At 36.6% G+C, this 16,195-nt stretch overlaps 1 protein-coding gene across 1 annotated transcript in view; it reads right to left on the reverse strand.

Annotated features, from left to right (window-relative positions):
* LOC117962454 (neuromodulin-like) overlaps positions 1-14,824 on the reverse strand; it is a 34,684-nt gene extending 19,860 nt beyond the window's left edge. The window contains exon 1 of the mRNA XM_034008331.3: positions 14,590-14,824. Within this exon, the coding sequence (XP_033864222.3) occupies positions 14,590-14,619 (30 nt within the window). The 5' untranslated portion in view covers positions 14,620-14,824. The remainder of the gene's footprint in view (positions 1-14,589) is intronic.
* Positions 14,825-16,195: the final 1,371 nt, after the last annotated feature.

Below are 16,195 nucleotides of genomic sequence, written 5' to 3' on the forward strand. Positions count from 1 at the left end.
AATCACAAGGAACCTACTACACAAGGACCAATAAACATGACTGTACCATGGTTTACCTATTATGTGTAGGAATTTTAAAATATACTACAGGGATCATCAAGTGGTGTTTGAATCATTTATCCTGGATCTGCCTGTGTCAACGCCAAAGGCCATAAATTTAATTGTGGTCAAAATTACGGTGGTGGCTGTGACAAAGACGATGGATAACATTGTACCATACTAATACATAGAGGGAAAATTACTCTGAGTCAAAATTGTTTTGGGGGAGGGGGTACCATTTTTATTTCTACAATGAAGCTCTCCCTATAAAAACTGAGCTGAATGTGGATTATACTTTCTGGCATTTCCATGAATGTATGCCTGATATCCTACAAGTGTGTAATGCTGTGAAGCCAAGGCTCACATTCCTAGAAGCATCATTAAAAAAAAAAAGGTTAATCTGGGATTAATGCTTTATTAGGATAATTCTGTTTTTGTATTATCAAATCATGTTTGGCAGTGCTTACATATGCATCTGTTTGATCTACATAATTAGTGGTTTGTAATGTACTAAGTGGTTAAAAACTGAAGATGTGGCTAATGAGAGTTTTACAGTCTCCAGATTGTGGAGACCATTCATAAAATGAGGGGGAAAACAGTAATTTCAAAGTGATGAATATTTATATAAAATGACAAGGTAATCCGTCACGTGCTTTTTATGACAGAGGTAAACACTGAGAAGTGCCAACACTGCTTGGTATAAAAATAAATGTAAGTTGTGCACAAACAATTTTCATTCACAGATCTCTACAGATACTTTTGTCTTCAAGGTGAGCTACTTTTCCCCCTATTTTTCTACCTACAGATTTTACTGTATAGGAACCATACCATGATATTTAATGGGAGGGGATATTGAGGTAAAACCGTCTACCTTAGGCGACAGTTAGGTTCAAGAGCTTTCCCATCTGGATAAAACTATTTTTTTATTCAGCTGTCAAAGACACAGTAGGATGCATATTGTGAAAGTGGTGTGAATAAAAAGGAGCATTTTGCTTAGGACGTTGATTCACTGTTCCCTGTTGTGCAGGAGAGCTGAATAAGCACCACATGTAACTTTGATTTGGCATGTGTATTTATACAGGTAACCAGGTAGGTAATTTTCTATGTTGTCAGCTAAAAAAGCACACAGGAAATCTGCTGAATGTTATACTCCAAGCTGGCACTTCCAAGCTGCCTCTGTAGTAATGTATAGGTACTACAGTGGTTTAATTACATCAAAGTATCCTGTATACCAGGGCTTCTCAAACTCGGTCCTGGGGACCCCCTGTGTCTGTTGGTTTTCATTCTAGCCGAGCTCTCAATTACTTAACTAGACCCTTAATTGAACTAATAATTTGCTTAATTAGACATTTTTACTTGTTTTCAGCTCTTAAACAGTTGCAGTTTACTTATCAAATGTTATAGCTGACTTGAAATATGCAACTGTTCAAGAGCTGAAAACAAGTAAAAAGGTCTAATTAAGCAAATTATCAGTTCTATTAAGTGTCTAGTTAAGTAATTGAGAGCTCGGTTGGAATGAAATCCAGCAGACACAGGGGGTCCCCAGGACAGAGTTTGAGAAGCCCTGCTGTATACAATATGTACAAAGAGGTTGGAATAAAGTGGTTCACATAAAATGTTGAATGAATGGTGAATTGATAATGGCTATTCAATGGGAAATTAAAATATATTCAATCCGGAATCTAAATTGTTGTACAGTTCAATAGAACTATGTGGCAAATTGTATGAGACCTGTACAAATTAAGGCCCGATACCTTCAGAGTTTGAAAAAGTCATGTTAGTGGTATTTGTATATGGAAGGCAACTGAAGACCGAGTTTAAATAATTTTATAAGAGAACTAGACAGATGGGTTGAGAAGGATGTGAGGGGAAAGCGGGGGGCAGGTGGGGACCCCAAGTGTCTTCTACTTTTTATTCCAACTGAGCTCTCAGTTACTTAACTAAACCCTTAATATAACTAATAATTTGCTTAATTAGACCTTTGTACTTGTTTTCAGCTCTTAAACAGTTACAGATTTCAAGTTAGCTATAACAAGTTAACTTGAACAGCAACTTTTAATGGAGCTGAGAACAATTAAAAAGGGCTAATAAGCAAATTATTACTTCAATTGGAATTAACTAATCATTTGAAGCTTAATTGGAATGAAAACCAGAAGACACGGGGTCCCAAGGACCAGGGTGGGGAAGCCCTGCCTTAGTGGAAAGAGTGTGTGTGTGTGGGAATGTAAGGTTGCCAGCAATCATAGGTGTGGCCATTCCTCAGTTAGGTAATCGATGCTAATTGGGTAGTGGCCACATGTACAAAAGCAATGAGAAATCCTTTTGTTTGGTGAAGGTGTTAGAGAGGAGTGTGAGTGTGAGTGTGAGTGTGCGTGTGAGTTTTGGAGAACTTGGTCAATGAAGGTGAATGCCCAGCCTGACAACCAAATTGTTTTGTTTAACCTTTTATTTTGGCCCTTGTGCCTATTTTTTTGTTCATGTGTATTCAACGTGCGCACCTGCGTTTTTAACTGGAGCTTCTTGGCTCTGAGTCTCATTCTTGAGACTATCCTGCTACAATGTGCCTGCTTGTATTTCACTCCTAGTGGACTTTAAAAAAAACATTAGACAGTCAAAAGGTACTAGCCTTCTCAGTGTTGCCTTTGGAACCAGTACCCTTACACTTGGAAAGGCTGAAACAAAAATGTAATCTAATTTTCTGCACACATCATATCAACATTAAATTCTGCCAAAGGCATTCCATAATAAAACATTTTACTGAACAGCACTGAAGTGCTGAACACTGATGAACCAAACCCTTCTTAACCTCTGCACTAAATAAAACCCCCTGAGCTATCATTTTCTCACTCTGAAATGAATATACGGGCTAGTCAGGATGTCTGCTTTATTGCATTACACAGTTTTGATATTCTGTGCAAAATTGCTGTAATAATGTATGTTGTGAGTAATAAGGACAGTTTATCTGATGGGCACACTTCTGAATTTAGATCATTGTCCCAAGGGTAAAAAAAGGTACTGAATAAATATGGTGTTTCTCTGCTCCTTTATTTCATTTTATTGTATTTATTTATTCAACCAGGACAAGATCCCCTTAGGGCTAAGGCCTTCTTATAAGAGGGTCCTGACAAGACAACACCAGTCATAGACAATCACAAATACAACACATTACAACTTAAAATAAACTATTTTAAATGTAATAAGAAATTATCTTTTTGTAATTCATTTTCTAGTTCTGAAAACTTTTTTTTTTTTTTTTTTTTTTTAATGGCACAACAAAATTGGGATTCAAGTGGGACACCATAAGAAGAACAGCTAATCCATAACCCATAATTTGTGGTTATTTTTTGTACAAATCTATAAAATCTTGCATTTATACATTTCATTCAAAGGGTATTCATGTGTGCATTTAAACAAACTTACAGCATGCAAGTACAACTTTGACCTCACTGAAGATAATTCATAGGATAGTTTCATTTCAAGGAAAAAATGTCACAGATAATTTGCCCTTTTCTGTTTTTTAATGATACGGTGTTGTAATTATAATCAGAATATTTACTGTTTAATTACAAATGATACTATTATAAAAAGATCTCAAACCACATGATATCAAAAAATAATCAATAATACTTACTGTAGTCTTTCTCAGTCTCATTGTTCTACTGTTTTACTTTGTTACTGTTCTACTGTTTTATTAATTTGTTGTTTTTATTGTTTTAATTGTGTTGTTCATTTTGTATTGTCCATTGTAACTTCTTTTAATGTTTTTATTCATGTAAAGCGCCTTGCGGTGATGTATCGTGAAACGCCACTATATAAATAAAGAATGATTGATTGATCAAAGAATTTACCCTCATACAATGAAAGTATGAACATTTGTATCTTAATCAGAGGTCTCGAGTAAGTGTGGTGGCAGACCAGCGCTATATGCTTGGGAGTCAAACAGTAATTACTGCTCCTGGGCAAATGAGAACCCAGCTGGTTCTAATAACCTTTCATGATATCGGTTAAAATACTACATCTGTGCCCTGAGGTGTGTGAAGGTGCTGATCGTTTTTGCCCTGCCGATTTTCCATTGTATCCGTAATTCCCCTTTTCAAAATGAAATTGCCGGTTAGACACACAAAAGACTAAGTGGCTCTGATTATTCTCAGAAAGGACAAAGTGGCATTACTGTACAGCAGCGAAATCTCATTCATTGTAAATGCCACAGGAAACCAAAGAACACAAGACATGCCTTCCAAATGATATGCTGTAGGACAATATATCCGATTTATACAGTTAGCACGCTTAGCAGTTGGAAATAAAAATCTTCCATTGCATTCCAAGAAGATGGTTTTCCAAGTCAGGAGTAATTGGATGACAAGGAACTGAATCCAGTAACTGCTATGGACTTCCCAGGCCTGATTTAAACATAATAGAGCATGACTTGGAATCACCCTTAACGGAAGCACATGCTATCTGCATCCACTGTAATATCTTTTAGATTCATACTTGACCCTGCATTGACCCCAATTAGAGGAGCAGCTCATTAGAAATGCTAGCAGGGGAATGGGCCTGTAACAGGGGGTATTAGGGATGTGAGTATCCGCTGACAGTCAGGAGGTTGTATTTGCCGCACCACACAGTTGCGCAGGATTTATTTATAATAATTATTATTGCAGTTGCAGGTAGTCGCCACTAGGATAAGACCAAGTACAGCAAGTGTAAGCAAAATAATACATGCAAAACAAAACAGTAAAAACACAACTAATAAAACCAAAGCTGGCCTACAAGGAGCCAAGCGCTACCTCCACTAAAAGGAGGGTCCCGCTCCAGGAACCTTCTGCGCTACACACAATCAAATAAACTGAGTGGGATTCGAATCCCCTAAATGAAGCCCTTTTTTACAGTTGTGGTTATCCAGGTCTACACACAGTGATAACTTGTTGCTCACCCTGGTTCACACACGCCGCTGTGAGGGCCCTCCACAGATTCATCTCCAGACTCGTAACGTCAAAGAAGAGCAAATGACTGGCTAACACATATTTCATTTATAAAAACCTAAACAAGAAACAAAAACACACTATTTACAGGTGCAGGGCCTCAGCCCTGACACAGGGCCACTCAGTCCATTGAGGTTCATTCATTTTTGTACGTCATGTCCCCAGGAATGCTCTCTAATTGCTTTTAGAATGACCCCAGTGTTTGAGCCTCAACAGCCAGCCTGACTATTCCTCATAGTTATTATTCTATGAATTACAGTGTTGTTAAAATGTCATAACATGACAGTCATGGTTATCCATTCTCATCTGTGCATTTTCATTGCTGGATAAAGGAGATATTTAAGCCAGAACAAAGTTTAATGTATTAACATCTGGAATGTAACACATGGTATCGTTACATAACCAATTATGGATTGCTTAAGCTTTACTGTATCTTTTACGTATTGATTTTAGCACCTGGAGCGTGCTGATGGCCGTTATGAGCTTTAGCAGGAAAATGGACAGGATGTCACCATGTGAGGAGGAATGTTAAACAGGGTTTTTTGACTTTAAATACCTCGGATTGGTTCTGATTGGTTAGCAGAAGATTTGGGGCCTGTTATTCAGTGTTGTTGTTTTTATTTTGTGGTGTTTTTTAAAAGCTGATAAATAGCAGAGTCATATTAAAATCTAAGAGTGAATATAGGTTTAATATTCAAATCTTCATTTTCACTTGATTTATATAATATACTTATGCATATTGGTCATTTCAGTGAAGTCAAGATTGGCATCCCTTGCACTAATGCACACTAGTTAATTACTGCTATCTTGACTATCCATCATATTTACATCTCTGGTCTTAACGAATGAGGCCAATTTCTGAGTTTTAAAAATCGAAAGATGTTTTCCATTGACTGCCTTTAATCACCCCCCCCCCCCCCCCCCCCCCCCAAAGCTTTCGGCTGTAATAAACAATTGGTGATTAAAGTGTGTCAGTATTAGGGATGCAGCTGGGATAATATCCTACATGGAGAAGTAGCCCACGCCAATTAGCAGGATCCTCCCGGGACTCGGAAAAATCTGACTGCAGCCAGCAGAGGGAGGGGCATCAGAGGCAAAGCTACTGTCCAAGACAGAAGATCAATGATAATAGCAGGGGGTGGCCTATATGGGCATACGTTATGCTAACAAGAAAACAAATTATCCATAAAGACCAGTCTTCAGAAACAAATGAAACGACCACGTACTGGCTGTCAGAGGGGCATGAGGCATGATACAATGCTACAGTACCACTTACAAAATTAAAATTGAGGATTACAGTATTTAATATAAATGGATTTAATATTTTTGGCAGTCTATGCAATAGTGATTGTGTTAATTCTCCAAATAAGCAATACCGGAATACCGGAACATAGGGCAGAATATATGAAAAACAAACCATATAATGAGATCAATTACTTCCATTCAACCAAATCAAAAAGAGACATTGTTACATGTTCTAATTACTGTTAATTAGTATAATCGCATGTGAAAGATACTGTAAATTCTATAATCGTTTATCATATCGAAGCTCAAGCTTACCAAAAAACAACAGTTTCCTAATATGTAATCATGCCAGTTTTGGATGACTCATCTAAACAAAATCTTCCTGGCTAAATAATTCAGTTGATTATTTTACAGTTAATTATGTACATCATTGGATTCAATGTAAATGTTGATGATTATTCCAGGGAGCACAATAGCTACAGCAAATACTGTGTGTGTTTACCAGTGTCTTTGTGTGTGCTCTAGGTATAATCAATTCTCATGCATAAAGAACAGTAACAAACTGCTTTTTAACAATATACGTATAGGTATTGCTTTACAAAGTGTGAAAACACAACTCATAACACACAATTAATTGAAACATAATTTAGGAGATGGTAATAATAAGAGGCTGGAATAAACTGATATGTTTTAATGTTTAGCAGGAGGAGAATAGTATGGGTTAATGTTTAATATTATGAAGTCATCTTGGGCTTAGAGGAAGAAGGCCTTAGCAAGGCTTAACATCTATCCCTACCACGCAAAACCTTGAGGTGACACAAAGTTATATAAACAACCGTATTACATATTGGCACTTTAAAATACAAACAAACATTCCTGTCAAACCATTTGCTAACATCTGGTGATGGAAAAGCTGAAAGGTGAGGCAAAAATAATAGAAATACCATCCTCCACAAATTGTATGAACACATTTTAAAGTACCCTTAGACGAAAAACAAGTAGCACTTTGGTTTTGCTGCACATAATGTTATCAAATTAATCCAATGCATTTTTTTTTAACTACCTTGATGTTTGCAACCCCATAATTTCTTGTTGGGGTTACGCTATATGCCTTAGCGCAAGGCTTCTCAAACCCCTGTGGCTGCTGGTTTTCATTCCAACTGAGCTCTCAATTACTTAACTAGACCCTTAATTGAACTGATAATTTGCTTAATTAGACCATTTTACTTGTTTGCATATTTCAAGTTAGATATAACATTTGATAAGTAACTTGAACTGCAACAGTTAATAGCTGAAAACAAGTAAAAACTAACTTTTAAACACACAAAACAGCGGCTTTTGTTTCATTAATTCCTTTACAATGCAGATGCATCTTGCACAGAGATTCAGCTGTAAATCTTTGCATCTGAAGTTTGGTTTCATATGCATTATGATAGCATGGTTCAGCTCCAATGGCAATTCAGATTAACTACTGTATTATACTGTTGGTCCTTTTGGATCTATTGTACGGTATCTTCCTGTACAAATTAATGATCTTCTCTTTTTACTCCAATCTTGGCCTTGTATTTTCATAATGAAAGAAGGATTACATATTGTTGCTGCCAAATATTACATTTTAGAATCAGAATTCACATTCTGCTGTAGGTGAGAGAAGATGCTAAGGTATTACATAGTAAATTGGCTCAATTTTATTCAAAGAATCAAAATTGAGTAGTAAATGTATTTAAAATCAAATAGCATACAAAGTGCCATGGACTGAAGTATACAATTTACCATGGGGTGATTAACTGACACTGTATCTTACAGGTCATGCTTAACCCAGCTACTAATAACCCCCTTTTTCACTCAACATATACAGACACAGACACAAAGACATTACCAATGAAGTACTGAGAATATAGGTTTAGTCATATGATTTATTAGAAACGTAATTGAATTGTAATTACACTCCTGCATGCATTAATGTATTAATGCAGTTTATCTCCACTCTCTAAAAATTGTGATTATTTGCCATTCCAGGGCTTCCAGTTGCTTTAAGCATATGGCCTTTCTGGTATCTATACCACAAAGAAAGAAAGATCACAATAATTTTACCCTGGGATGCCCATCCTGTAGGACCGATGGAAGGCGATCCTACATGATCCTCAATAACCAATAATCACCTTTAGTAGATTCATATACTTTTTGTCATGGATGATTGGTAAGAGGGATATGGGACAGCTGTAGAATAGTTGTTCTGGGTTAGGCTAATCGTGCAGATGACGACTGGTTGCAAACATACTTATTTGAAATCTTATATTAAGATTTCAGAAGCTAAGAATGTTTTGGTCTGGTCAATTCTTAGGTCTGACCATTCCTAGTACCACCAGCTGTGCTGCATGAAGTGATAGTGACAGCTCTGTAGGTGGCACTCACGTCCCAGGGCCGGAACTCAACCAGTGCCCCAGAATGGTGCCACAGGTGCTGTCCTTTTGGATGAAATTTTAAACAGATGCCATATCTACTGTGAAGATTGCACAGTGATTTCAGGCCAAATTCTGCTGTCTTGGATAATATCATTCTAAAAACCTTCAATTCTACACCTGTAGTGTGGACAAATAAAATTTTCTTAGTCAAACAGACTAGTATTGTCAATTAAAACAAATACTGACTATATTTTGATTGGTTGGTTTCACTCTCCCAGACTAGCACTGATCTTAGAATATTTTAGCTAGGATCTGTTAAACCAGCCATAAATGCCAAGATGCCCTTATTTTTTATTAACTCACTTTATGTGCTATATAAACTTTTATAAAGTGAAGAATGACAGTGTTAAAAACACAATATAAAAATCAGATCACCAAGCTTCAGCACAATAAACCTTTGCGTTCATATCAAAACCCTTAGGATGTACGATTTTCGGTACTGAATCCAGTTGATAATTGGAGCCATATGGGCCTTTACAGACATAATTTCAAGGTAATCAAAGTTAATTCTGGAACATCTTTGCATCCATTTCCACAAAGGCCATTAGCCATTGCATAATGATCAGCATATCAATTAACATTTTCTGCAACTCCTTCAGATTTCACATCACTGATGACACAGTCTGATTAATAGTCTCTAGGATTTATTGAATCATGAAATAAGAAAGGAAATACTGTAGTACCATATTATACTGTAGATCACAGAATTTGGTGCCAGCAATTCCTAACAGCAGGTATTCGTCATTATACCCAGTTATAGCACCTGGACTTACTGCAAATGCAGCTCGCCCATCTGTTTCTGTTTTGCGCATGTGATTACCTGGAGCAGCATTTCTAAGGGAACTGCACATTAGTAACTGACAGATCACCAAATCTATGCAGCTGAAAGAGACAGCCAAGCCTTTATATTAATATTAAAAGGCAATTAAAATGACACTGCTCACTGATGGAGTGTGATCTATTATTAATACAGTCTTATAATGCTACGTCAATATGTTGATTTTGGTTAGAAGATGCACATGTTCGTAATACAGATTGCAGCGAATGCTCTATAAACCATCGCAGGGAGTGCCAACTTGGATTAAAGTCTGTCGTCCTGAATCAGTTTAAATGCATCTTAGTTCTACATGTATCCTGTCTTTTCTTCTTTTTTGTCCATTTTGTGTTTGTTTGTGTTGCCAACCACGTGGGTAGAACATTCTCTTCTCCAGTCACGTGGTTCTATATATCCAGCTGAGAAAGCCCAGAAACGGATGTTAACATAGGATCAGCATTCTAAGCAAGGTGACTGCTCCTATTTAACTATCAGTACTGTCAATCAGATACCACGCCTTGCCCTCTACATCCATTCGTGTGCTGTAGAATCAGACAATGCATCTTGAGCAGCCTTCTTTGAAAATAGATGCAATAATGTACTGTTCTGTTGTCCACTATCTTAAAACCCAATGACAAGAAAGACAGATTGGATAAGTGAGATGTGTAAAATATTTTTCTGTAAGAAGTCTTATTAATAATGCTTCCATAATGTTTGAAGGTTGATGTATAACTTATCCATAGGAAGATGATAAGTCTACATTGTGGATATTAAACATCCTTTGTTACTCATATGAAGCATAATATCTTGGTGAAATTCCAAAACAGGTCAGAATTCTTCCATGGCTAAAATTTCTGGCTGATTTACGAAAAAAAAGTCTTCAAATACCATTCTTCTATATAATCAGGAAATTACATCTTTACCATTGAAGTGCTGCTACCCAGTGAATCCATCTTGTATGTTAAAAGTCAACTCATAACAAAAAAGAAAATGAACCAGTTTTAAGAGAAACTGTAATAGGAATAGGAAAAGATGTAATTTAATGTACCCTATATCTGTCTCTGTACATATCAGTGGTATATTAATGATGAGAAAGGAAAGATTAAATATGCAGCTCTCAATCTGTAGGACCATTTACAAACCTGCAGATGATTGATGAATATGGAGATACTCACTGCCTCTTCCTATTGGTTTTCATTAATTGTTTATATCCTAATACATTCTCATTAAGTTTTAGTCTCCAAAGGATGGGTGTTTAAGAAGGGCATAAAGAATGTACAGGTCCCAACAATTAATATGCATTGTACCAGTATTAGTACAATGTATACATAAGTAAGGACAACATTAGTATTCCTGGCCACAACTCAAAACAAGTAATTTATGGACATGTGGCTACATGACACCTCTATGTAATGTTGACCAAGGTTAGAGAAGACAAGTGGTTCAAAAACATAATCAAGGAAATTATGACTCAACCCATCAACCTCCTCAAAGCTTGGACTCCAGTTTCCTTCAATTTGTAGAAATCAAAAAGGTTAATTAATGCAGAACAATCTCAGAAGGACTTAATCCCTCAAAAGTTAATTTATTTCTATATGGAAAGCTTAAGGGGTCAGCAAATCATGCAAGGATTACTCTTTTGGGGAGATGACATCACTGTCTCCCAAGTCTCCCAAGTCATGGAGGTTACATCACCCCAGAACTCAAGATAGGGGGTTGTGATGTTTAGATCATCTAAACAATACCAAAAGCAAAGATACTACAGTATTATAAAAACACAATCCTTCGCATGGGTTGATAATGAAGCCAGTTGGCTACTTTAAGCTGCTTCCACCTAATTCGCCACAAGCACGGTGTGTGGGCCCCAAAAGGTAATAAATATTAATTTAGTGTATCAGACACCTATAAGTGTTATTGTTATAACAGTTTAATACAGTCCCTCGAGTTCTTGTGAGAAGTTTTCAAAATTGATACATTTTCACAGGACAAGACACCTCTAGATGGATCTTTCAATTTTCAAAGGAATGTGTTTTCAAACAGACTCAGACAATCATTCTCTTTTACACAAAACACACTCTTCAAAAGGTGGTCCCTAGTTTAAAATCCCATAGCGCTGCAACCCTGTGTAAAACTCACATCACAAGCTACATTCTCAGGTTATCTCTGTTCTGGAGATTGAAATTCCCTTATGCAAACTCAAAGCAGGAATCACCTTCAATTTGATATAAACTGAACAAAGGCACCACACCCTTTGTGATGGCAGATGGGCTTTGTGTATATTTTAGAAGGGGAGAGAGTCATTTTCCACAGTAAAATATCTTTCCCCCCCTGTGCCTAAGGAAACCAGTAGGGACCTCATTGCTGGAGACAGTGCTATTAAGACACACTGAGTGCAGAAACATGCCAGCTTTGATGCTTCTGCTGGGAATTCACAGCGGTAACAAATCATTGGATCACCATTAAGTGGAGCGAGACAACAGCCATGGATTCAGTTTCATTTAATCATCTTCATAGATACTGTGCCTACTTTCTGCATTATATATCATGCGGGATTCTGAAAGTATTTGGGCATTATAGTGTAATCGTAATGTTTATTACTGGTTTGGAAAGCGCAGCTGATCAAATTAATAATGTTACCAGTTAAGGAATATTGCTCACACTGGATCTATACATATCCACATTTTAAAAAGCTATTTATACAGAAAATGAGACATTACTGTTCGATACAAAATAAAATATGTGAATAACATGTTCCTTAATTTCTGACCTCAATGTGAACGTTTGACAGTTTTGTGCAATTCGAGGATTCACCAATCCAAGTCACATTTTTTTATTTCTGTTGAGATGTATTTGAACATATTATCCCAATTCTGAATAGTCTTTAAGAAGTTTTAAAACATGATATTTAATATGCATTTGAATATAATTCCTAGTATGAGAATTACAAGGAATCCCTAATTTCCAAATTAATGCTGAATAAGATACATATAAGATATAAGTGTATGTATCCCCAGTGTGAATAAAATATAGGAACTTAAATGCATTTTGCAGGTTGATTCTCTCCCTTTTCGTATGCTATGTACTGCACTGTCTGTCTGCTCTGACCACACCCCACCCTCTCGAGTGAGCTTGCAGCTGCCTTTGTGCAGGAAAAAAAAAGATGTGTGGTAAATTCTCCTAACAGAATTGATTCTGCTTTGTGCTAAGATATTAGTACTGTAATACAAATACACATTTAAAAAATTAATACATTATATATATATATATATATATATATATATATATATATATATATATATATATATATATAATCAGCTAATAGTACGTGATATTGATATTGTTATTTTAAGTAATACCAAATACAATATTCTATATTTTCATGTCAGACAATTTCTATATGAAGCCAAGCCTTTCCTATTGAAATCCTGAATTTCTATACCCATGCTGAACACCCATCGCTTGAACAAAGGTGCCACACCCACCCTTTAGATATCTCAAGCCTCACTTCCGTTCTGCATGTTAAGCACTAGTGCAACCTGCAGGAGTTATACTCCATTGCTGAAGAACTTAATGGGTGCATTCATTGATGCACTTCCAAATTAAATTGACTGTAAGGGTGCTGTTACAAATGGAATACAGTTCACACAAAAAGTCAAGACCTTCTTCATTCTAGTTCCGCTGAGAAAGCAGCTCCTGCCCTGTAAGATTCCACGAATCCCTGGAGCTATCACACGTTATACTATAATAATGAATGCAGTGTAGTATATATTTTACACAGGTGATGGGAAACATAAAAATAACCCTTTCATCTTTTCTTTACCCCAGCTTCAAATGAACAATGTTCAAAGAGAAAGACTCTTGCATTTAAAATGTAGTACCAGTACATGGCAATACAGCCCACCTCACCCATTCCCTTGCAAAGTGCATTACATGCTCTGAATGAAATGACTCATCCTTGCAGACATTTATAGCTATACCGTGAACCTCCAATATGCTTTCTATGTTAACAGGTCAGATGTGCATTTCTTTTTTAAGTCAAGGATCACAAAAATACTCCCCATGACAAAGTGTATATCTTAGATTGGGCTCGGAATAGTGTACATATCACAACACCTGGTTTAATATATAAACTGTCCAAAAAGTGATTTAAAATCTATTTACACACATTTAAAAAATGCATTTTTTAAACTGTGTGTTTTACAAATCCTTTTTTCCTGTGCTATAACACCTTACATTCTGTGAGCTCTGATGACAGAAAAGCAGGTTTGTAAAGCCAGTACCAGATGCAGACATAATGGTGTTATTCCTGATGAGATATTTCCTAAAGCAATAACAATCCTCAAGACATTAATTCATTTTTCCATGCTTGTCCCTGCTGAGCAGCACTATGCTCCCTGAATATCGAGTTTGCACTCAAATCTAATTGCCTTTTGGGCACCATACTGTACAATATATTATTTTCTTTGCTTTATAAACCTATAGATGTAATGTATTCTAATCATATTCGCATATTCATCTTTTATAGCTTTGCATTCAGTTAATTCACAGATCCTACTCATTTGAAGGCAGATTTTGGCACACTGCAGTGGTTTAGGCAGCATGCATATGAAAGGTATCACTACTACTATCAATTTGTCACTATCAGCTGCCTGATATATATTATAGATACCAATACCTCTGTTCCCTGTGGCTTATAAAAATGTACATCTCTATTATTCAGCTTGCAGGAAATTGTAAATTCGTTGTCACAAGTCAGCTTCTTCTGCCCACATGCTTTAAAACCGGCAAGTGCACACACCATGCCAATACGTCTAGCCTTCACACAAGTGCTAAAAGTTATTATTCTACAGAGATAATTCATTCTCTAAATTAATCACATGCATAGTTTGAATTTACACGGCACTCCATTAAAATCTAGAAAAAAATACACATAAAATATATCTTCTGCAATTCACACATTTTTTATATATATATATAAAAAAGCATGGCAATTCTCATTTTAAATGGTGTCATCCTATATGTAGTGCAAATCCTTTAAAATTACCTGTTTTGTTCTTCTAATACAGCACAGCATGATTGTAGTATCCTCCTTTCTTTTCCTTTCTTTTCCTTCTTTCCTTTTTTCTCTCACTCTTTCCTCTCTCTCCCTTACTCTCTCGCTCTCGCTCGCACACACACACACACCCAGGCTGTATCAGCAGCTGAGTCGCCTAATGCTTTTACTCATCACAATTTGCGCACACACACTCACATACACTGACTCTCAGTAGCTCACTGTGACTTGCTGGCTTACAATGACTACAAGCCCCCCCCCCCCCCTTCCCCTCCCCCCCCCCCCTCCTGACTAAACTAAACCCAGCCAGCCCACCCCCACTCCCTCTTCCACACTCATGCATCAACTACAAATGCAGCTACCCCTCCCAGTCTTGCTAGTCTTATGAATTATTAAATGCCTACACTCAGGCCCCAGACAATTTAGATATTGCAAGGTTTTTTATTTATTTATTTATTTTTTTGACACGCTAACTTAAGGGTGGTGGCTTATCCTGTGAATATGTGTTGAAGGGAGCATCCTTTTTATGATCCTTTTTTTAAAATTTTGGTAATGATCTGTGCAGTATTCCCTTTAGATCCCAAGGAAATTATTTCTTAAAGGTATAACTGTAAAACCTGGATAGGACTTATTCTTTTCATATGCTTTTAAGTAAAATGCAGCAATCTTATTAAACAGTTATTATATATATATATATATATATATATATATATATATATATATATATATATATATATATATATATATATATATATATATATATCCATACACATATACTTTATGTATTTTCAGTTTGCATGGGATAAAATAACCTTGCCAACCACACCCATGTAAATCATACCCACTGGTGTATGTATTGATGTATTGATACATAGATATTGATAGGTACTTATAATATAATATAATATACCGTTAATAGAATATAATATAATATAATGCTGATTACTTGGTGCATGATTATACATATTATGTGATTGTATACTAATGTTTATGAACAAACAAAAAGATCACTGCATGTGACAAAGATACAGGGTGTGGTGCACTGTATGTGTTAACATATAATTGTGCTGTGTAAATTTAGCCCTAAAATGGAGCAGATCAATCATTTTCAATCTGAAGCTTGATTTAATTTGGCAGATTCTTGCTATACAGCCACGGGGTGCTTTCTGCAGGAGTAAACACACAAAGCTGTAAAGTTCAGTCAAAAATGCTACTGTATCAGCCTTTGGTGAATTATCGGTGGCCCACTGTGACAGAGAGCGAATGAATCCTAGTCAACAATCTCCCTACTAATCTGTGAGGGTGCTGTTCGAGGAACAGAGTGCCTCGTACTGGTTGGTCTGGCAGTTCATTCCAGGGTCAGTCAGAAGCCAGCCAGCCAACCAGGAAGGGGGCGGAGTCACAATGCCCAAAGTCCTCGCCCTAAAGCGGTACTCGATGTGTCAGTCATGGATTGGAGGAGACATAACTGAACTAGCTATCGCAGGGGGCATGACTAAGGGTATAATTGGGGATGTGACGATGTAATCTGTTCCTTTGATGTGGTTACGAAACTGACCGATAAAGGAAATGGACTGTGTAAACGTATCGAGAGTGT

Source organism: Acipenser ruthenus, chromosome 9 (genome assembly GCF_902713425.1).
Source record: "Acipenser ruthenus chromosome 9, fAciRut3.2 maternal haplotype, whole genome shotgun sequence".
Lineage (NCBI taxonomy): Eukaryota > Metazoa > Chordata > Actinopteri > Acipenseriformes > Acipenseridae > Acipenser > Acipenser ruthenus.